This window comes from Trachinotus anak, unplaced genomic scaffold, assembly GCF_046630095.1.
Source record: "Trachinotus anak isolate AG129_WGS33_773 ecotype Australia unplaced genomic scaffold, CSIRO_AGI_Tana_v1 ptg000019l, whole genome shotgun sequence".
Lineage (NCBI taxonomy): Eukaryota > Metazoa > Chordata > Actinopteri > Carangiformes > Carangidae > Trachinotus > Trachinotus anak.
In genome coordinates this window covers 29,383,966-29,407,774 of record NW_027273870.1, presented here as the reverse complement: position 1 = coordinate 29,407,774, position 23,809 = coordinate 29,383,966, and the positions used below count along the sequence as shown (strand labels likewise).

Here is a 23,809-nt window from a genome sequence, read left to right as displayed (position 1 = left end):
CTGTCCCATCCTCTGTCTTATGCTTTTATCTGTGTCTTTTTAGGCTCCTTTCACCACAAAGTCATTATAATAATGTTACAATAAACTTTATTAATACAGCACTACATTAACAGATCTCCTCACACTGTAGTTGAACTTAAAAAACCTGCTCTCATGGAAATGATTTCTTTTTAATAAATGGAACCAGGTCAGAGACAGTGACAGTGTTTTGCCTCTGTGGGGCAGTAAAGTCACATAATCATGTTCATCGTGACAAGAGAAACAACATCAGAGTATTAATCTGCACCTGTGGCAAAGTAAAAACAGACTGTGACCTTCAGGACAAGAAATACATTCACATTATAAAGATAAACAGAGTCTGATCTGATACCGAGGCCATAACCTGGAGGGGGCAAATTCAGAGCAGAGGGGCAACAACTGTGTTTAGACTCTTTAAAGTCTAAAGTGAAAAAATCCTGCAGCCTGGACACAAACATGTGAAAGGCCCCCACACAAATCACCTGTGGCCCCTGTGGCCCCTGTGGCCCCTGTGGCTCCTGTAGAATCACAGATGAAACAGAGAAAATGACTAAAGTGTTAAATCAGCTTCTTCTTAAACTTCCTCTAACAGAACAGTGCAGGAAACTCTGGTTGTGTCATGATGAAGTTTTTATTCTCTCTGAATTCTTGTTGTTTTCTCGCAGTTAAAGATGAGAACGTGATCAGCTTTAATGTCAGAGGTAAAAACGTGTCTCTCTGATCCTCTCTGACACTGAAGAGCTCCTTCAGTTTAAGAGCTTAATGAAAAAAATCCTCTTTGTGTTTTTCCACTGTTTAAATCCTACAAAATAAAAGACTTCCGTGTGAAATAAAAGCTGAATAATCCCCAGAGTGGTCTCTGAGGAGGGCGTGTGTTTCACTGGAGGCAGCTGAGGATCCTGGGATATTTTAGGATGATGACGGTGATGAAGATGAGGATGAGGGGAGGAGGAGCTCTGACTGTCATGTGTGTGTCTGAGCTCCGCAGTGTCTGACCGGATCCACCGCTGGAGGCTGCGGGAGGGTTGCTACTGTAACTCTTCTCCTCTTCCTCCTCCTCCTCTTCCTCCTCCTCTTCCTCTCTCTCTTTGTCTCCATGCGGTTCTCCCTCCCGCACCGACACAAACACCGGGCCTTCCTGTAGCCGCCGCCCCGGTCTCCCTGTCCCTGCGGCCGGCGGAGCCTCCCAGCTGAGCCCCGCTGAGGTGGCCTGGTTCCCGGGGAGAGATGCTGTAGAGCAGCCGGCGGAGGAGATGCTTGTTCCGGACTGAAGAGAGCCGACAGCAGCGGAGGGAAAGCAGGAAGATGTCCGGCAGGATGCCTCTGACCCCGGTGAGCGAGTCCGAGCAGGCACCGGTGAGTCTGCATCAGTCCCTCCTCTGGTTCGATTATTGATCATTGATGAAGTTTAAGTCTTCTGTTATTGATGGAGTTTATTGAATTGTGAATGGAGTTGTTTTTATTATTGATGCAGTTCAGTTATTTTTATTTGACTCTGAAATGAGTTAAAACAGCTTATTTTTAATTATTAATATTGATGAACTTTATTATTATTACTGATAGATATCTATTAGTTTGCTGTTTAATGACTTTATTATTGATTTAGTTAACCTTTTATTTGTTTTGTTATTAATGGAGTTTAATTATTTAATTATTGCCAGAGTTTATTTTGTGATCAATCTTCATTTGTTTTGTTATTGATAGAACTAAACAAACGTTATAAACTTGTATTATTATATTATTGATTGAGTGATTCAGTTTCATTAGTTCATCACTCAGAGTTTTATGCTTCTGTTACTGATGAAGTTTTATTCCTGCTGTTGGACACTGAGCAGTTTGGGTGAAACCGGTGGGAACAGCTGTGATCAAACTTCATTCCTCTACTCCGAACATCTGTCTCCAGATGTGGGAATCAACACCAGTGCTAACTCTTGTCTTCATCACATCTTTTCTTCTACTGAAGTTAGCATGCTAACAGCTAGCCCCAGCCCCTCTCATCACTTTCTGGAGCCTCTGCAGCCTCCAGTCTGCCCTGAAGTCGTAGCAGCTCCGAGGACGTGTTATGACGACGGCTGAAGCCAGAGAAAACTTCCACATAGCCCCTTTAAACTTGTGGCACCTGTACAACACAAGGCCTTCAGATTAGATACCAGTGCAGGTGTTTTCATCAAGCAGCAGAACCTTCTTTATTCCACGGATTCTTCTTCTTTGTCAGAGGTCAAACTGACTCTCACGCCGTGACTCGGGGCCTGCTGGGAGCCTCGCAGGAGAGGCTGTTGATAGTTCAGCCTCGTATCCATGAGCTGGTTTTGGTTTTATCATCACAGATTTTGAGATTGCTGAGTGTTTAAAAAAACTTCCCTCTCAAGAGCAGACTCCCTGTTAGTCTGGATCCACAGGCCACACTGGAGACTGGTTTCCTGTGATGTAATAGTCCCACCAGGATTTGGTGGATTTAAAGGTGCGTCAGTCTTATTTTACTGTCTCTTTGCACCCATCAGCTAATTTGACAACAGTGTTTCTGATCAGTCAGTCCTCCTTTCCACACAGGCAGTGCTGACTCAGAGTTCTCTAATCTCCCAGTCGCCCTGAACTACCCACATCATAGCCTGCACTTTGCTTTGTTTATTCACACCTGAGTGAACATCTGTGCAGGATTTGAATCACTGTCAGAGCTGAAGTGGAGCTGGTGTTGTATCAGTTGGATGCAGAACAAACATTAGATGAGCAGCGTCTCATCACAGTTTATTTCACTGTCTGTTCGTCTGGAGTTAGACCATGAAACTTAGTTTGTACTGGAGCAAAGATTCGTGTCAGATTAAAAACCTTGAGCTGGTAAAATCTGTCGCCTCGGGGATGTCGCAGGTACTTCAGAGCAACTCGACTCGACTCTGTTCTTCTCACCTGGTTTGGTTTTCTATCAGACAGAAGTTGTGGATAGCACCTGGTAGCTGGTATCACCTTCACCAAGGTTCCAAGTGGCCAAGGTGACACCAAAAGGTGACAGGAAAACACTGCAGGCTACCGATTGGTCAGGGAGAATCGTCAATGCTGCGTCATCGGTGTGCGAGACGGGAATGAGCTGCACTCATCAACCAGTCAAAGCGTTTTACAGTGGAAGAGCTTTTCTACATTCACACCATTTGTTCACCGTGATTCAGTTGCAGTTTTGGGTTCAGAGTCCTGCCCAAAGACCTGGAGGAGCCAGGGATTGGACCACCAACCTTCAGATTAGTGGATGACCTCCCCCTGCTTTTAGTTTGGCCACCTGTAAAACCAGGCCACAGCCAACTGAGGAGGAGCCACAGTCTCTCTGTTCAGTTTCCTCTCTGTATCCTCCACTGTTCATGTTTGTGTCCCGTTGGTGATGATGTCACAATCGTGCGTCGTTGCACTGAGGGGGAACTATCTGCCGTTTGGAGCGTGGAGATCAGCTCTCTGCTTCGATGACTGTAGTTTCCTGCAGCTGCCATTTCACCAGAGACTTGTTTTGTTTTGACTGAGCAGGAGACAAGTGTCTTCTGTTGGACATGGACGTGGACACAGGTGTTCATTATGACACTGTGTTGGGACTAATCAGACTGTGGCAGAGGACGCCAGTGGAGTGGGCGGGCCTTCATTTTGGCCACATCCCCTCTGAATGTGTCCGAGTGATCGCACCTGGGTGTGTTCACACCTGAGCTTAGAGCTGTCCACTTGTGATCAGATCACCTGAGACGGACGTTGACACCAGGTGTGAACAGGGCCTCCGTCGCCTGTCAGACACCAGGAGTACCGTGGTTCCAGCCTCTCCATGGCCCCTGTGAACGGGCTCTTTGGTTTTCAGGCTGTTTGGACGTTGGTGACGCTGATGGACCTTGAAGGAATGCTGGGTAAACACAGCCTCCATATTGTCATGCTAATGCAGGAGTGCTAGCAGCGTGTCGTTCTCAGGCCTCACTTCAGTCTCTGAAGATCTTTACAGGATCGTTAAGTCGTGTCTGAATCTGTCGCCGTGTGTGAAAAAGGCGACGGTCAAACCAAGAATATTCAGTTTACAATGAAATCAGTCAAAGAAAAGAAGTTAGAAGTTTGACATCTTTACTCGCTTATAAACCAGAGGAGTTTTGGTCTGGTGCCTCCATGTTGGATAAAGTCTCAGTAGCTTGTTTCAAACACTATTCATAGTATAATCGAATCAATTCTTGCTGCTCAGTCACGTCTTCGTCTCCTGAGTCTCAGCAGAGTTTTGATCTTTTCTCCTTCACGTTTCTCTGACGTGCAGAAGCTGCAGCTGGCTCCTACTGTCTGTTTGCTATTGATTTTTCCCAGAATACACTGCAGGATGTGATATCGGGAGCACGGTGATCTTTATTAATCCCAGTCTCCTGGAAGTCACATTCAGAATGATCAGCTGTGTCATGACGGCTCTTAAACAGTTTTCATATGATCTGACTGAAATCTCCTGAACGCCCCACAGTCTCAGTTTACACCAACTGTTACATGTTGGAAACTCGACCGCCACCAGAAACACGACGACCACAGAGTGACACCAAACAAGCGTAACAGGCAGGTTTCCATTCAGCGGCTCTTTACATGTGGCAAAGGTTCAATCAGAAACATCACAGAAAAGTCGACACAAAATGTGACAAAGTGGAAACAGACAAAAGACGGCGTTGGGTGACATCATGAAGCAGTGTGGGATCATGGGAGTTGTAGTCTCCTCCTGGTCTGGATCCTTCAGTGTCAGAGGTTCAGGAGGTTTGGACCTGGAGCTGAATCCTCCAGAGTCTCCTCCTCTCCACAACAAACAGAGCAGCTGATCAGAACCAGTAAAAACACTGAATCAAACAGTTTCACATTTAGAGTCAGTGATTGGTCGACGCTCTTCAGTGACACAGGACGTCTCTGATTGGCTGGAGCTGAGCTGTCGAACATTTCCTCAGCTCGTTTCTCTGATAACTTCAGATCCAGACGTCCGACGACTAAAGTCCTTCATCTGGTTCAGACACAGAGCTGAAAACCACCGAGGATCTGAAACATGAGGCTTCAAGCTGAGACTGACACCTGAGCAGACAGGATATGACATCACTGACAGGCCACCAATGAGACGGAGCGTTACCATGATTAAAATCACTGATTCTCTGTTTGAGACGTGATGGAAACATTAGTGATGATGAAGAACACAGCTCAACAACATGTAGAACAGAGGTCTGGTTGTTTTTAGACGTTTTAATGAGGAAAAGTTTCAGATTCTAACTTTAACAGACTCATCACATCTGTGTGGAGCGACGAGGATGAGGAGACTGAACCTTTGAGTTTTGACTTGTTGGTAAAAGTTGTGTTACATTTGGACGGATACACAGCTAGTCCAACACAAAGGGATGCAGCCTCTGCAGGAATCCTTTTGTGTGTCAGTCTGTGGCTCTTTCTCCTGTGTAGGTGGGGCAGTGGTGTGTGGGGGGGTCCACCCATGACCCCGGGTCACTGTGTCATGTGCGGTCTTCCACAGTGAGTGTGAAGCGTCCTTTCTCCCTGTGATGAATCACTCCTGTGGTGTTTTTTTTTTTTTTGCCTAACTGTGAAATCAGCTGCTGGAGGCTTTCTGCATCACCATGGCAATGCATAGGTTTACTATGGGATTCCCCCAGTGGGAGTGGTAACCTCCTCCACCCCCTACACCCACCCACCCACCATGAGACATGAAGTCTCTCAAGGGCTGAAATCCACCTCCACCCTGCTGAGGAGACACTGACTCTTGAGTCCCAACCAGATCATGAACTTTGACCTGTGACATCTGTGTGTGTGTGTGGGTGGGGTGGGGGTGTGATGTGGTCTGGTCAAAGACAAACCGGCCAGATGACACATCCTGGATAGCACAGTGGCTAACCAATGCTAGTTTTAATCATGGAGGATTAAAACATTTGAATTTGAATTTGTCCTAAAAAATAACCTGATGTTTGTATCAAACACATCATAGTATAATATTTTCCTTTCCCCTCCAAAGAAAACCATGTATGTCCAACTGTGGTGATTTTGGATTTTTGTCTTTATAGTTTGACAAACTCACTTTTTTACTTTAAAGTCCAAAGCTAAAAACAAGACAGCATCACTTCCTGTCCTCTAACATCTCTAACTCCATACAGTCTTTTCATTAAGGCCTTTTTTATCTTTCTGTAAACGTTAAAGCTCCAGATTTTTCTCTTCTTCTGTGGTTTATCTGAAGTGTTGATCTCCATCAGAAGATATATTTGTGGTTTTAAGAACCAAAAACCATCTCAGTGTAGTTTTACATCTCCTCTCTCAGGCTTCTCTCTGGAGCTCTAGTAACAACAGGTCAATCGGCCAATCAGAGGAGAGGATCTGAGCCTCTCTTTTGACATCACAAAGTTCCAGAAGTCTTGACGGCTGGTTTTAAGGCTCAGTTTCTGAATACAGGCTGTGTGCATTTCTCTGTGGACTGAGGCTTTGATACTTTCACAGTATTAATATAGAACCTAGACCTGCTTTATAATCACAAACACATGGACATCTACCTTTAGACTGTGGAGCTTTAAACAGGTTTATCACCATGTTTACGATAAGTGAGTATCAACCAGTAGTTTGTGAGCATCCAAAAGAAAATACACCTCCCAGCGTGTAAACACACCATGAGTGGTCTGGTAAATGCAGGTTCTGGTCTCAGCAGTGATGAGATCCACCAGCCTTTGACTGATGACCGACACACCGTGACTGTGCCGCTGTCGGGCCACACATGGCTTTGGCAACTTTTTCCAGCTGGAATGAAACATGTCAGATTTTAATGAAATGATTACAAAGACAGAAAAATGCATCTGCAGTACACTGTGAGTCTTCTGTATCAAACCAGACCAGGATCTTTCCCTAACCTTAACCAAGAGACTCTGAGCAGGACCATGAACAGTCTAATACTACTGCAGTCACTACAAGTGGATATTGTGCTGTAAGGTCAGATTACTGACAGCAGGCTGATCAGTCTATGTCATGGGAACAGTTTCCCCTCCAGCTGCTCTCTCTTCTTTTCCAGCTCTAATCTCTGCTGCCTGAAACACTCGTCCTCTCCATCCATCCAAGGTCTCCATTCATTGACCTGTGCGGCTCGACCCTGTTTAAACATGTTCTGAAGAGCAGGGAGAGAAAGCTGCTGTCACACAGTGAGAGAAGATGTCAGAGCAAGTTTTCAGACAGGTTCTTTCCTCTTTCATGGAAAGTGATTAAAGTGGTTGAGTAAAGAAACCACCCGTTCCTTTTCACCCCCACTCATCTGACTAATCACTGAGTAAAGTGGGTGTGAATGTCAGATTGTGTGTTTGTGAGGAGATTGTCAGACGCAGGCCTGCAGTTGTAGTCAGTTGTGTTATTACAGATGTCAGTGAGGTTCTCTTTCCTCTGGAACAGAACCTGGAAGTTCTGGTTTCACTTCAGCTAACTGCCGCCGAGTCTCTTCCCTTTTCTTGACTCTAAATCAGTTGAGTAACAGCTGAGAAAGGAAAAGACAATAAGAAACAGTCTCTGTGGCTCCATCAGACTCTGCGTCCAGTAACAGGGGCAGACACTGACCCCTCCAGCAGCGGAAATCTGTAAACTCATCCACAAAGAAAAAGCAGATCCTGTTTCACACCACTGCTGTGTTCTTCACCAGAACTCAATGTTATAAACTAAACCAGCAGCGACATCTGTAAACCCCTGTGCAGTGGTGGACGACGTCCTCAGGTCTGTTACTCAGACAGAAGCAGTCACACAGTGAAATCATGAATCCAGGTTCACTTAAAGCACCAACAGTGAAAGTATTCACTGTGCAGAATAATGTACATTACATACCTGCACTATGATGATTGATGCTTTAATGTGTTCAACACTTAAATGTTGCAGGTGAGTAGGAGAAATTTCTCCTGAGGATCAATAAAATCTTATCTTAATCTCTAATAAATAAATACTAATAAATAATACATCATAATTTATTTGGTAATTAAATGTAGAATTATTCATCTGAATCTGCAAAGTAATTGAAGTTATCAGATATCAGATCAAATGGAAATACTCAAGTAAAGTAAATGTACTTAGCTACTTTAAAATGCCTTTAAAATGACAACATTTTACAGCAAAACCAATAGATGAGTGATCAGTGGATTTACTCCTGGCTGACCAGGTTCAACTTGATGATCGACGTCTTGAACTGAATGTTTGCTGAAGATGCTCAGTGTGTCACATGCTGCTATAATCAGGCCTTTAACAGCAGCTCTGCCTGTTGGAGTTTCCGTCCAAAAAACAAAGCAACAGAGTGAATATCGCTGTACACTGCAACTGACTGCAACTGAGTGCAACTGACTTCAGCTGAGTGCAACTGAGTGCAACTGTCTGCAACTGAGTGCAACTGTCTGCAACTGACTGCAGCTGTCTTCAGCTGACTGAAACTGAGTGCAACTGACTGCAACTGACTGCAACTGTCTGCAACTGTCTGCAGCTGAGTGCAGCTGAGTGTAACTGTAACTAACTGTCCTGAGTGGGTGTTGAGTGTCAGCAGCGGTGCACTGATTCATGGGGCTGTGTGTAACAGTAGAGGTGTTTGTCTCCTCAGTGTCGACTCCTCCTGCTGGTTCAGATGCTGTCAGACTGGTTTCTGTCAGCTCCAGTTCCTCTGACAGCCGCCGGCCTGCAGCACATATTACTCTTCACTCTGTTGTTATTGTTCTGCGCTGAAAGCACAGTCAGTATAAACCTGCTCGGACACTCTGTGCCTCCCTCAGGTTTATGAAGGGACTTTCTGAGCCTGGAGTGTTTTTTATTGGGGGGGGGGGGGGGGGGGGGGGGGGGGGGGGTCGTCTGGCACATAAATCTTCTTAAAATAATGAATTGTTGTTTTTAACTCGTCTGTTCTCAGTACAGTCACTTTGATGTCAATACCAAACATTTGCAGAGGTTCATCAGTCTGTTTATTGTCTGAGAGGAGGCGTGCAGCTGTGCTGAGCCCTCACTGAACCCAGTCCGACCCCGCTGTGTTACGCTGCAGTGGTGATTCACGCTCTGGTCTCAGTGAGTAAGCAGAGGAGCCTTGTACACAGTGATGAGGACTGTTTACAATCGCCTCGGATCTACTTACTGCAGCCAAACCAGCTGCTAATTCTTTGATGACCTTATGTGTGTTAACAGAAGAGCTGCTCCATCGCTAATTGTCAAGGAGTTTCTGGTTCTGTGTAAGAGTCTAGATTTAGTTTTTTTGAGGGGTTAGTCACAGTTTATTAACTCATCCACAAGGCAGCTCTCTGAGTAGTGGAGAGGTGCGTCATCTGCATACAGATGGATAAAGCGCTTTGTGTTGGAAGGTTATTTACGACAGTGAAGGTCAGAGTACGCTTCCCTGTGTGACTCCATAACTGCAGCTGGCCTGATGAAAGTTCACGCACCGACTCCTTCCTGTAGAGATGATTCCAACCATTCGATTGTTACTGAGTCAGATGTGCATTGCTCAGCTCAGTGTGAGTCAGTTCAGGATGAAGCTAAAATATGTGTTTCTGTGTCTCTTTCAGCCCAAGTGTTCAGACAAGCTCCCAGAGCCGCCGGCTCCACCCACCAAATCATCCAGCCGCCACAGTCTCCCGCCATGTCGCAGCTCTGTCACGTCCCTCGCCGACGAACAGCCGCATGTCGGAAACTACCGCCTGCTGAAGACCATCGGCAAGGGCAACTTCGCCAAAGTCAAACTGGCCCGACACACACTGACCGGCCGAGAGGTGAGAACAGACCGTCCTCAGCAGGGCAAGGACAAGCAGGACAACTGTTCCCAGTAAACAGCAGAGTTCTGTGATGCAGCTCTTCTCCAAACAACAGGAAGTTAGTCGTAGTCAGCAGTGACTGTGAGGACGTGATACACACATTCATGATACACACATTTTACACGACACATCTTTGTTATCTCTGACGTCCATCATGAACACACACCTTCTAACTGCAGAACTTCCCTGAGAATCATCATGTTTTCAGGTTTTCTTCAGTGTCAACGTGACCAGCGATAGTTGTCTGTACATACATGAGGACACAGACATACATGAGGACACAGACATACATGAGGACACAGACATACATGAGGACAGACAGGAGCTGCCCATAGCTAATCCAGCATCCTCGTGATGGTGCCAGTGTTGTGGGGGGGTGATGTGAAACGCACAGTGTCAGGAACCATCGCTCACCCTCAAACCCCAGTGAAAAGTTTAGAAAATAAAAGTCATTAAAATGTTCTGTTATAGTGACAAAGAGTTCAGTTTATCTCATGGTCCCATATTTTCAGGCTTATTTTATTATTATCAGCTGCTATTTAACTGTTCATTACTGGGATATTTCCAATACAACACGGTACTAAAGTTATCAGGTACCCACTCGTTTTATTGGAGCTTTTAAGAAAGAACTGGTAGGTAAGTGTGAAATAGTTCATGAACAGACGTCAGTTTCCCAGAAAGACCAACAAACGCTCTTCATTCAGGTTCTGCTTACATCATCAATCTGACTGGTAATTGATACGTATTCACTGAATTGATGATGTTTCTGCTGCCTGTTGCCTTAGTTTTGTGTTTCAAACTGATGATGATCAATAAATAAAACACATTCCATGTAGTTTGACCCACAAACATATTTCTGCCTTATTTCCAAAAAACAATCTGTAAAACAAACATGGAACATTTTACACCTGGAGAAGAATTAAAGCTTTTTGTTAGATTGTCTGTGAAACCCTCTGTTAATGAACTAGTTCTCATCATATAAGACACAGTTTCTTAGTTTTATCTTAAAAACACAAATATAAGGAGCAGATATTTAATAACTTTCTCCATTTCCCTTATAATTAGCACCTAGTTGTGTCCATCTTTCCTGGAAATATCCTAGAAATGAACAGATAAATCGCAGCTGATTTTCAGGAGGTTTTGAGGAAAGTTTACAGGAAACTAGCTGGAAAATGCGGGACTCGTAAAATACAGCATCAGGTGTTTCAAACGCAGCAGAAACAGATGTGAAGGAGCAGCGGCGTCTCTGAACGTCCTCTCCTCGCTCTCAGGGTCAGGGGGTTAAATGGGTTTGATGCCGTGTCATCATCAGCTGGAGACGGTGGCCGCGGGATGAATTATTGATGCTGCACACGTTGGCAGCTGCGAGCCGGTTGGTTGAAACAGAGAGTGTGTGTGTGTGTGTGTGTGACGTTTTACACTTATTTTAAGATCAGTTTTCTGAGAGGAGGAGTCGGAGCTGTCCAATCAGCTGCTCTGTTTCTCTCTGGAGATGTCAGGCTCTGGTTGATCAGAGGAGAAGAAGAAGAAGACACAGAGGTGACGAGAGGCTGAGACCAGATGAGGGGGAGGTCTCCAGCTCTGACTTCATCATGACTGACCACCGTTTCCCGCTCTGATGGTTAAAGTGACTCCGCGCCTCCTGAATCAGCTGATTTCCTGTGTTTTAACTCCTCTCTGCTGCAGTCGATCTTAACCTCATTGATCATCTTTAAAGTGTTTTCTGGACTCGAGCCTGAATCACACTCTGACCTTTTATCCTGCTGAAGCCTCCGGCTGACTCAGCGTTTTCCCTCTCATTTGGTCTGCAGCCTGTTAATTGATTTAACTGTGTGTTTAACTCTGTATGTTTTAAATGATCACTTCTGTTTTAATGCCAGTCAAATCAAACAGCATGTGCCACTCAAACATGCTTAAAGCAGAAACTATTAAAAAAATCAATATAAGAAAGCAACATAACGTAGACATTAAATTAGATGCAATAAATTAGATAAAGTGTATCTTAAAAGCAGTTTAATCTTTTTAGGAAAGTGCAGTTTTTCCCTTAATTGTATTTACTTACTCTGAAACCAGGATGTATCTTGGAAAAATAAGAACTGTTAAACAGGAACAAAGAAACTGGTAATTAAACATTTAAATTAAATACAGGCTAATGTTTATTCTGCACATATGCAAACAGCATAAAGACGAGAAGCTGGAGACTTGTGCAGTAGAAATAAGAAATATGAAGACCAAGGTTTTGACCAACCTGAATTAATTAACGTAACCTGAATTAAAGAACATTAAAAACAACAGGTTTTTATTCAGTCACATGACATGATGTCGTCAGTGCTCGAGCACCGAGTCAGTTGACCTTGTGATGAGAATTTTTCGTCAAAGTCCTGTTTCTGAGGAGAACAACAAGCGGCAACGACTGGGGCTGAAGAATGAAGCTGAGAGCTGCAGTTCCTTTAACGACCACTAGAGTCTGGCTCCAGCAGTGAGTCAGTCCCACAGACTCCCATGTTCAAATGTCCAACTTTACAGCAGAAAGAAACATGTTTACAGCCTGGTACAGAAACTGTTCTGCTCTCTAGAGATCATTTCCTCCTTCATGACACCTGCACGGCTGAATCTCAGCCCCACCTTTAGGGGCGGAGTCAGACACTACCAAGCTGGCGATGGTGGAGCTGCCCACAAAAACCAGTGCGTGATGTCACAGAGGCTGTGTCCGTCTTTATTTACAGTCAATGGAAAAAATGTGTTGTTTTATGTGTCGACACCGACATGTTTTATCTGTAGTTAGTGATCTGGAGGGAAATGTAATGATCTGTGTGTGTTTCTCTGCAGGTCGCCATCAAGATCATCGACAAAACGCAGCTGAACCCCACCAGCCTGCAGAAGGTACGCCCCCCCCCCCCCCCCCCCCCCCCCCCTTACTCACTGTCTGAATTCACCTTTTACAAGTGAGGACACCTGGTCTGTTCCTTCTGTCTGAGCCAATCAGGGACAGACGTCTCTGTCTTCTCCAGAGTCACATGTCTCAGATGGATACCTGTTTCATCTCTGTGAGACAGGCATGGGACGCGGTTAGCCTAGCTTAGCACAAAGACTGGACGCAGGGGGAAACTGTTAGCCTAGCTGAGTCTGATTTCAGCAATGATGCCATGAAATGTGTCAAAGCCTCGGCTTCACTGATCCAGATCATGTTTTCAGCTCTTCAGGGAAGTCAGTGTGATGAAGATCCTCAACCACCCCAACATCGGTGAGTCCACCCCCAGAGTTTGGCAGCTTGAGGCTCAGTATTTGACATGACTAGGCTCAGTATTTGGCAGCAGCTTTATATTTTCTCTGTTGTTTTTTCAGTGAAGCTGTTTGAGGTGATTGAGACGGAGAAAACTCTGTACCTGGTGATGGAGTACGCCAGCGGAGGTAAGGCTCACCGGTGATCAGTTAACTTCTCCTCTTCACATGAACAGTGATGGAGTCCGTGCTGATATGAGGTCATCCAGAGGTTTTGTTCTCCAGCCTCAGGTCTGTCACATCACACCTGTCTGTGTGTTTTTCAGGTGAGGTCTTTGACTACCTGGTTGCTCACGGGCGAATGAAGGAGAAAGAGGCCAGAGCCAAGTTTCGCCAGGTGAGATCTTTTCATACCTACGACGCATCCAGTCCTCAGTATCCCATAAGCCACTGTGTCCTGTCAGCCGTTGAACGGTCCATTCAGGGGTTCAGTCCTGTCGACCTGCAAAGTCTGGAAATGTCAGGTTAATGGATTAATAGCTGCAGACTTCCTGGATGCTGTGTAGCTCGAGCATCCATGGAGAACTGTGATCACACACAGGGACCATCCTGTAGCTCCACCAGCTGCAGCCAGTAACTACATCACCGAGGCCGTAGCTGCCATTATAACACATTAATATATGTATAACACATGTTCACTGGTGGCACGAAAGCCTCCAGGACCACCTCCACCCAGCAGCTGCCTCTGTGTGTGGCTTTATTTTTAGATTTCTTTTTATGTGGCACCTCAGGTTCGAGCAGCGTGAGCCCTCCAGGTGTTCTCCTGCTGTGACTTGAACAGCGGCCTGTGGTTTTGTGCCTGTGTTGACCTGCTGCAGCAGGAAGGTTTGGACACGGTTCAGTCAGCCTCAGGTTCAGGTCTGTCGGGCCAGTGACTGGTGAACCCGTCACATGAACCACTGCAGGATGTGTCGGCTCAGCCCAGACCACAGCCCCCCCCTCACCCACAGGATAGATTAGCGTAGAGTAACCACTAATAAAATGAGTCGGTTTCATTATGGCTCCATTAGCGCAGCGGCTAACAGAGCTGTTTAAACTGCTGAGCTCTGGGCAGACGCTGCTGCTGCTGCTAAGTGTGGCTAAGTTCAGCTCCGTTTGTGGCCGTGCTGGCAGGGCACAGTCTGACAGTGAAGAGCTGAGCCTGACAACCTGACTCTGACATGTCCCCTGAAGGCCACCGTAGAGAGGATAAAACCACTGCCTCAGGGAACAATATGTGCTGCCTGTGCCGCCACCTTCAGGACAAACTGTGAATTACGTCTGTGTGCTGGTGGTGACAGACGTCTTCTTCTTCTTCCTGTTTCACTGTGTTTGTGTCAGATCGTGTCAGCGGTGGAGTACTGCCACCAGAGGAGGATTGTACACAGAGACCTCAAGGTACACACACACACACACACACACACACACACACACACACACACACACACACACACACACACAGTGACACTGATAACCAAAGTAAAATCAATAGCTTTGATCAGTCATCTTGACTGATACAAATGTGACATTATTCTGCACTGTTAATGGAGCAGTGCGGGTCCTAGACTCTGGGGGCCCCGGGCAAAGACGCCCATCAGAGAACACCCCCCCAACCTCACATGCAGACTAGATGAAACTGATGTGTCTCTGTCTCTGTTGATAACTGGTGACTGACCAGAGTTCTGTCTCTCAGGCAGAGAACCTCCTGCTCGACGCCGACATGAACATTAAAATCGCCGACTTCGGCTTCAGTAACGAGTTCACGTTGGGCAGTAAGTTGGACACGTTCTGCGGCTCCCCTCCTTACGCAGCTCCTGAACTCTTCCAGGTGAACACTCAGCCCCGCCCACCACACCTGCATAACAACACCTGGGGCCAGATGCTGTTAATAACTTCCTGTTAGCCTGTTGTTGTGATTGTATGAGGAGGCACAGGTCTTTCTAATGATGCATGAATATCCATTTTTTATGGGAAAGTTATAATACTTTATAAAATACTCTGTTTTTTTATGTTTTATTCATCTTCTTTTAATAAAGAAACAAATGAAGTTGAACAAGATGAAAAAGATGGGAACTGTGGCAGGAGCACCAAGTATCCTCCAGTCCTGTGTTGGGATGAAAGCGTGTCCGAACATATTTAGTCAGATAAATTAAAATAAAAATGTAACTTTACAAACTGAATTTAAAAAACACAGAATCACTGGAATCAAAGAATGAAAATAGTGTGTTAGTGTGTTGGGAGAGCAGTGGGCTGCTGGGTAATGTAGTTCTGTCATCCTGCAGGGGAAGAAGTACGACGGGCCGGAGGTGGACGTCTGGAGTTTGGGAGTGATTCTCTACACGCTGGTCAGCGGCTCGCTGCCCTTCGACGGACAGAACCTCAAGGTAGATCAGAAAATAACAAAAATACAAACTGTGTTCTGTTTTTAAAAAAACTGTTTTATTAAATTCCCTGTTGAGCCGAGAGCTGTTCACCACTGTGTGAAAGATGGAGGAAACATTAATGCCTTGTGTTGTTGTATTTGTAGAACTGTGCAATAACAAACTAGCATTAGCATTAGCATTGTAGCTAAGGGGAGTTCTGGAGTGGTAACTACGCACCACACAACATGAAACACACATCACAAGACCCCTGTATTTCTGTGTGTGTGTGTGTGTGTGTGTGTGTGTGTGTGTGTGTGCAGGAGCTGAGGGAGCGTGTCCTCAGAGGAAAGTACCGGATTCCCTTCTACATGTCGACTGACTGTGAAAACCTGCTGAAGAAGCTGCTGGTCCTGAACCCCGGGAAACGAGGCAGCCTTCAGGTAAAACACAGGCCCAGTGCAGCCTGCAGCCTCAACCCTGACTTTAACCTTTAACCAAGGGTTGTGACTACCTCAATACTTCCTTAAGCTGTTTCACAATCAAAGCCTCTGGCAGCAGCACGTCACAAAAAGACAGATCAGACAATAGTGATCAGTTGATGAGGTTTTAATAAAGAAAAGATAAATCAATAACCTTTAATCATAGTTTCTGCCACCATCACTCCCTCTTCACTTCCTGTCAGTGCCAAAGCTGGGTTAAGGGAAGTGTTGTCGGTAAAGTCTGTGTCTGAGCTTTGTTAGCCAAAGTTAAGTTGTTTGGTTCCGTCCTGATTCATTTTTCTTCAGCTCTGGACACAAAAACACAAAACCTTCATGTTTAAAAGATGAATTCAACAGCTGCACTTTTCGCTGTTTGTCTGTTTCTCAGCAAATCATGAAGGATCGATGGATGAACGTCGGCTACGAGAGCGAGGAGCTGAAACAGTACATCGAACCCGAGCAGGACCTCAGTGACCTCGAACGCATCGGTCAGACACAAACACACACACACACATATTCTCATGAGTCTTTTTTTAAATGTGAACATACAGTCACACACCTCCTCTGGTCGTAGCTGGAGCCTGTAAGTCTTGTTTTTGCACCAACCAAAGCCGAGTGTGTTTTCTGACCAATCAGAGCTGATGGGGACGATGGGCTTCCCTCAGGAGGAAGTGATGAAGGCGCTGGACGGTCAGAAATACAACGAGGTGATGGCGACGTACCTGCTGCTGGGGAGGAAACCTGCTGAGGTGTGTTACATTACCTGTTGTACACCTAGTGAATCTGTTTAGCCTAGCTTAGCACAAAGACTGGAACCAAGGGGAAACTGTTAGCCTAGCATCATTATTAGAGGAAAGGATCCACCTAACAACACCTCATCTACACACTCTGTAAATGAGCCAGTCTTCTACCCAGAATCCTCTGTTGTGGCTCTCTCCACCAGTTTGAAGGCACTGAGTCCTTGTCCAGCAGTAAACTGGTTCAAAGGTCGCGACCTTGCAGTGACCTTAATGGCTCCAGTCAGTCCCCCGCCCACTCTCGCAACGTACCAACCAGTCAGAAGCAGCGGCGTTTCAGCGACCATGGTGAGTTGTTGTCCAATCAGATTCTGTCTGCTGTGTTTACAGTTGGTTTAAAGTTGGCGTGTTTACCGGACCTGCTCCTGGACCTTATGTCAGATTAATAATCAAAGTTCTGGATCAGTCTTTGGATTTTCTGTGTTTTGTGTCTCAGTGGCGCCCTCCATCCCCCCGCCCGTCTCCTACACCAAGCGTTCCCACGCCAACAGTGTAGAGAGCGACAGGAGGGAAGATCCTGCCTCTCCTGCAGGAGCACCAGACCGCAGGAAGTCAGCCACATCCTCAGGGGTGAGACAATACAAATTTTGGTCTTAAAGCCCCACACAGTCTAAAGGTAGATGTCCATGTGTTTGTGATTACAAAGCAGGTCTAGGTTCTATATTAATACTGTGAAAGTATCAAAGGGTTCAGGCTCAGATCCTCTCTTCTGATTGGCTGACTGACCTGTTGTCACTAGAGCTCCAGAGAGAAGCCTGAGAGAGGAGATGTAAAACTACACTGAGATGGTTTCTGGTTCTTAAACCACAGATATATCTTCTGATGGAGATCAACACTTCAGATAAAACACAAGAGAAGAGTAAAAGTCCTGATATGGACACCAGGTTTAAAGGTCAAACAACATGTTGTTGAATCAGGTGATCACACCTGCAGCTCAGTGCATCATACAATCAGCTGCTTTTTCAGCTGGTAAAACTCCAGTAAAAGCTCATCAGGTGATCAGGATGCTGAGTTCATACTGTGGCTGTGATGAACTCTGCAGGGACAGAAGCAGCACTTCATTCTCTCTGTGCTGCTGTGGATCAGTGGAATAAAGCGACTGGCTCATCAGACTCTTTGTGTTACAGAGCATGACTCGGAGGAACACGTATGTGTATGAGAGGACGGGCACCGACCGCCACTCGGCTGCTATCCCCAACGGGAAGGACAGCAGGTGAGGAGGAAATCTGCGAGTTACCACTGATCACATTCTGAATTTTCAAATCCATAACTCATCTGTCTCCATTTCAGTCTACCTGAGGTACCTGCTGCGTCCCCCTCCCCGTCACTAGGAGCTGCCGTCTCCTCCACACGCCCCCGTCATGTCAAGTCTATGTCAGCGTCAGGACACCCCATGAAGTCCAGCCTGCCTCCCATCGACGACAACGCAGAGTATCAGAGGTGAACACCAAAACGTGGAGACATGTTTCATGTCCCCTCACAGCTGTTGTTTTTAGATCACCATAACAACAACATCCTCTCCTCCCACCCCTCCAGCTCCCCCCACCAGCCCCCCTCCTCACCTTCAGCCTTCAGCGTCACCAGCAGCAGCAGCAGCACCACGCCAGACCGGACCCGCTTCCCCCGCGGCTCCTCCAGCCGCTCCACCTTCCACGGGGCTCAGCTCCGAGACCGACGACCCGCCACGTACAACGGCCCCCCGGCCTCGCCCAGCCTGTCGCAGCACGCCGCCACACCGCTAGCTGCGCCTCACCGCGGCACCTCCACCTCCCTCATTGGAAAGATCACCTCCAAGTTCGTCCGCAGGTCAGTGAGAGCCAGGAATCAAAGTCACAAACAACTGTTTCAGAAACAAGCTGTGCCATATTATTTTCTTTACCGGCACACAATGAATCTTGGGATATGTTGGGCCACAAAGGATCCGACTGTTGGACGCGGCCCCTGAACTGGGGCCTCTGGCAGAACACGCTGTGAACAGGTGTCACAGGGACTGTTTCTTCAGTCATTGTCAGATATTTCACACCTGGAAATAAAACCAGAACCACCTGACAGGAAACGTAGCACCAGAGGGAAATGAAAATATGTTCTTGTGTAATCTGGCTGACAATGTGGTCTGACAATATCTTCTGATGATGCCACACTCAGAGCTGCTGCTGCTTCTTCTTCATGTGCTTTAGTCTGACTGCTGTTTGTTTGGTCTCCTTCCTCCAGGAGTTTTTCAGGTGAACCCAAAGAGGACTTGCGGGACTCCAAGCCTCGTTCCCTGCGGTTCACCTGGAGCATGAAGACCACGTCCTCCATGGAGCCAGGGGACATGATGAAGGAGATCCGGAGGGTCCTGGATGCCAACAACTGTGACTATGAGCAGCGTGAGCGCTACTTGCTGTTCTGTGTGCACGGCGATGCCCGGCAGGACAATCTGGTCCAATGGGAGATGGAGGTGTGCAAACTGCCCCGCCTTTCGCTCAACGGCGTGCGGTTTAAAAGGATCTCTGGCACATCCATCGCCTTCAAAAACATCGCCTCCAAAGTGGCCAATGAGCTCAGGCTGTGAACGCCCCCCCAGCCCCCGTGTTAATCAAATTATCCTGAAACACTGACGAGGAGAACGCCTCTGCTCCTCTTCCTCAAAGGACGACACCCCATTGAGTGATGGCGGCCGTCTTGTGTTCAGCACTATACCAAGATAACTGCTGTATGACTCAGAGAAACTACACCTTATTATACTCAACACAGTTACTATTTAATGTTATCACTAAATGTTGATGCCAGTGAAACCAAATATTAGATCAAGTGACGGCGCCGACATTCAGGAGGTCGTGGTTCGTCCCTCAGAGTTGCCCCTTGACAGCCGCTCAGTTTATCGCTGCGTTTACGTGCACTTAAGAAATCCGATTTTTTCCAAAACCTCAGAAACTGAGTCCTGAAGGTCATCTAAAGCAGAAACTCCGTCAGGTCAAAGGGATGAAAGCTGATTTTCACAGGTAGATTTCTACTGGGGAAACCTGGGAGTGAGCAGGTTGCATGTGAAAGAGGCAGCGCGGTGAGAAGCTGACTGCAGCAGTATTCAGGTGGAAATGTGGAGACTGATCAGACTGCATGTAATGTGGATTGTTAGAGTTATTATAATATTGCAATGCATGTCAACGCATTATCCAGTTTCTTGCCTTAACCTGATCGCTAACAGTGATCTGGAAATATTACCTCTGCTCTACCTGTGCAAATCTCCTGGCATGTGAAGTTAAGGAAAGTAGAACAGCTGGCCATGAACGCAGTGACAGTCTAAAGGTGCCTCCATTGCTAGAGACACAGTTAAGTGTCTGTTTAGACTGAATGTGAGGCGACTAGAGGGACAACAGGAAACCAGAACTTCCAATTTCCTGTCCCAACAGTACGTGGATCGCTTCATGTGTTTAAATCAGGGGGGTAGTTTTGTGAAAATTGATCTAATGTCTGAACATTTCCCCAAAGCCTTAGATGTTCACAGGCCAAAGGTCACGGTTCAGTAGAAGAGGCGAATCCATGAGGCAGCTGAGGGGTCACGGTTGGCTGAGTCATGTCAGTAATTACAGCAGGACTGAACGCTGTGGTCAGCAGAGGACACAGTTAGAGAGCTGAAGAAATGACTTTAGAGGAGAGCGTTGGTGAGTTCTGTGGATGTGGATGAAACCGAGCTACAAATGATGAAATGAAAAAATGCGTCATTTTATCAGGCTTAATGTGACGTTACACCTGTCTGTTATAGCGGTGGCACAACTGCATATAAAGTCAATGCTAACGATGCATTCACATGCTCCTGGGATGGTCCCGTTTCCTGAGTTGGGAAGTCGTTCTTCCTGCTTCTGTGTGTTCATGTGCTTGTGCATCAACATCTTGTTGGCTGCTTCCAGTCTTTGTGTTCCAGGGTCACTGCTAATAAATAACTCTTCTGACTGATCCAGGTCACTCAGTTACAACCTAACACCTTATTAAAATTTAAATGTTAGCAAAAAGATTGATATGCAAAACGTGAATTTGGACCGTGAATCACAAATTCCTCACCATCAACCAAACGTTTACTTTCCTCAGCTTTCTGAGTTGGTTGTGAGACAGCACATTGAAGGGAAGAGGCTGATAGAGGCCAGTCAGAGCCTGAGCTGTAGCACCACACAGACACTCGCTCATGTTTGTACTTTAGCTTTTGGTGGTAGATGAACTCAAATGCAAAAACATAGAATTTGTGCGTCACACCTTGAGAGCTGGTTGACAAACTGACAGAGGTTCCCCCATGAGCACAAACGTACAGGTATAAATGAGGTTTCTCTGTAGCTAATGTTAGTGTAGCATAGTTTGTTGTTGTAGTTGATGGTTAAGTGACTTTTTCAGTCACTCTCTCTCGCCTGGACGTGTTCATAGTGAAACATGATGTAGCTGTTTCTTTTCCTGGTGTTGAGCGTCCACCGCTCGCAGCAGGCTCGTACCTGTCGGGCTGTGAAGGGGACGTTTGCAGCAGGTTTCCATCTCTACTCTCAGCTTCAGCTTTGCTGCTGTAAGTTGCACAGTTTGCAGCAGAGGTAATGAGTCATTAAACATGATGAAGAATCAGGTTGTGACAACATCCTCACTGAGGAAATGTGGTTGCCGTGACCTCTGACCTCCTGAAGCAGCGCGCCCTATTACTCCCCCTGCTGGCTGATGTTAATACTGTTGCAATAACGTTAGAGCATTGATGATGATTATTGATGCTCAGCAACTTTTCCTGGTGGTTCAAACACAAACTGTAAAGCTCCATGAATCTTTTTCCACATTTACAGCTGACAGAACAGAATGTGTTTTGATCATTTTCTCTGCTGTATAAAATGACACCTGCCCAGGTGGATGTATGCAGGTTGATTAGTTTTGGCTCCTGTACAGAATCTCAGAATTATTTGGTCTACACTGTCTACGTCTTTATATTTTCCACCACTGAAAATGTTATTTTATTCTTATTTTCAAGGCTTTTAGCAGTGAGATAAAACCTCGATTTTTTAAATATATAGGTGGTTGTATTTATGTCGCTGTTGAATGGAGCATAAACCAGAACGACACCACTGAGACGTTCAAATGCACTTCAGGTTCAACAGATCAGATCATTCACATGTCCCCTGTTCAAAGTTAAAGGATCAGTCTGGTTTTGTTCCATTTGTTTCTATCATGAACAAACTTCATGTGCAGAGCCGAACCAACAACGTGTGAGTCCGTCTTTCAGTTCTGTCTGACTTCAGTCTGAGCCCATTGGTTCCTACTGAAGATGTAAATCAAAAAAAAAAACACCTCACAAATATATAGTTTCATTTTTTTTTTTAAAAGCTCGGTATTTTGTTAAAACAGCCGCTCACAGAAAGTATAAGAGCTGCAAGTCGAACAGCAAATATATTTTTCGGACAATATGCCTTAAAAAGTTTGATTGGAAACTGAATAAATTTTAATATTGATAACTTTGAAAGGCATTTCCCTATTTTCTGGCGTTATACAGAAAAAAATATTGATTGATTAATTGAAAAAATGATCAGATTAATTGATAATGAGAATAATCATTCATTGCAACCCTAGCGCGTTTGGTTGGGACTATTTTCAGCAGCGGATTAGTCCATTTTTGGCTCTCTAGTGAGTATTTGTGGTAGCAGGACAGTGTGTGTAAGTGAGTCCATATAAAGTAGAGTGTGTGTGTGTGTTGATGGTGATGAAGAAGGAGTGACTCACTGATGTGTGTTTAATGGTTCCTGGAAACGATGTGGCTCAGAGGAATAAACTCCCTATTGTTGGTTTGAGTCTGCACATGGGATTTGTTGACATGAAGCCTATTTCCTGCTGTTTCCTGGTAGACCAACTCAAATCTGTATCTGTTCCACCACTTAATGCCTTCTGAATGTACTGCTTTGTATTTCCTATGCATTCAGTTGTATCAGAGGAAACGAGTAGTCAGTGTTTTTTCTTTCAGTTTGAGTTTTCTGTATATTTTTAATTATTTTTCCGCTAATCTTTGTCTGTGTATCAACAGAGCCAGTAACCAGCTCTGCTTGTCTCTATAGTGTTGAGGTCCTGAGGGTTCTCTGTGCAATGGTTCTCCATCATTACTGAAACCGGAGAACACTTAGTACTGTTTGTTGTAGCACTTAAAAAACCAGGAAGGGAACAAGCAATGCAAATCTAACATCCTTGTTTGACAGGGATGGGAGGGGTTAAAACGTGTGGAGTCTGAATGTGATGCTGCCTTCATGTCATGGGAGAGACTGTACGTAAATCTGAGCCTCTTACTTGAAAATAGCCTTCACCTCAGCTTTCAGATAGTAACTTGTACCTGGTGACCGCCTCTGATCTGTCAGCCGCGTCACCACCAGGAAAGTAGCAAAGTCCAGTGTAGCCGTGATAGATTCGTTTTAAATAAAAACCACTGAGATGAAACATTTTCACCATGATTCATTTTGTGATCACAGCTGATAAAAAGTCACAGTAGAGTGAAACTACTGCTGTTGGACTTTTCTGAACATCCACTGAAGACAGTTGATTAATTTGATTGATTAATATCTCTTCTCTTCTCACATGGAAAATGGGTTTTTTTCAGTCTTCAAGAAAAGATCTGGGGTCCAAGGTCTATGCTCATCCTTCCTGTACACAGTCACACATATATGTACCATGTAACCTGTTCAAATACTACGTTCTTTCAGCTTTCAGTTCTACCCTCCAGCAGGGGAGTCCACTGTGAACTAAGATGAATCCAGACCAGATTTTGGTGATGGACCTCTGGGCCGGCCACAGTGTGACAGCAGCAGCAATGTGGTGGCAAAGTAAACTGCAAAACCGTAGTTGTTGGCACTTACATCTAAATAAAATCACAAAAAATCCAATACAATAACAATAAAGTGAACTGAAAAGATTTACAGAACATATCAGGTTTCATTTGGTAATGAAGCACAAGAAATAGAAATATCTGATTTAGGTTACTCTAACTTTCTGTGACCAAGGATAAGCTTAGCTTAGGTTAGGGCAGAGACACTGGAACCTTCATTTTTCTGAGGAGTCTTCTAATTGGACAGAGACACCAGAAAGGTCTTTTCTCAGCTTGTCAGTCTTTCCTCATTAAAATTAGATGGAACCAACAA

The 23,809-nt window shown here is 45.5% G+C and overlaps 1 protein-coding gene across 2 annotated transcripts; it reads left to right on the top strand.

Annotated features, from left to right (window-relative positions):
- The first annotated feature begins 168 nt into the window (after positions 1–168).
- Positions 169–23,111, top strand: mark1 (MAP/microtubule affinity-regulating kinase 1). Of its 2 annotated transcripts, none has more exons than XM_071503137.1 (18): positions 169–1,350; positions 9,543–9,746; positions 12,618–12,671; positions 12,984–13,032; positions 13,134–13,199; positions 13,337–13,407; positions 14,391–14,447; positions 14,743–14,877; positions 15,332–15,433; positions 15,733–15,852; positions 16,280–16,379; positions 16,528–16,640; positions 16,835–16,976; positions 17,125–17,258; positions 17,816–17,901; positions 17,979–18,128; positions 18,225–18,494; positions 18,900–23,111. In XM_071503137.1, exons 1-18 carry the CDS (start codon positions 1,324–1,326, stop codon positions 19,240–19,242), a joined length of 2,223 nt encoding a protein of 740 aa, XP_071359238.1. In that variant the 5' UTR covers positions 169–1,323; the 3' UTR covers positions 19,243–23,111. The 2 variants fall into 2 exon arrangements, with proteins under 2 accessions (XP_071359238.1, XP_071359237.1); XM_071503136.1 differs by having other exon boundaries at positions 170–1,374.
- Positions 23,112–23,809: the final 698 nt, after the last annotated feature.

Bases quoted from the DNA above. Each gene is read 5' to 3' on its own strand.
- mark1 (XM_071503136.1), top strand. From the start codon at position 1,324: ATGTCCGGCAGGATGCCTCTGACCCCGGTGAGCGAGTCCGAGCAGGCA. The intron at 9,747-12,617 runs GTGAGAACAGAC...GTTTCTCTGCAG, and splicing joins ACACACTGACCGGCCGAGAG to GTCGCCATCAAGATCATCGA. The intron at 15,434-15,732 runs GTAGATCAGAAA...GTGTGTGTGCAG, and splicing joins TCGACGGACAGAACCTCAAG to GAGCTGAGGGAGCGTGTCCT.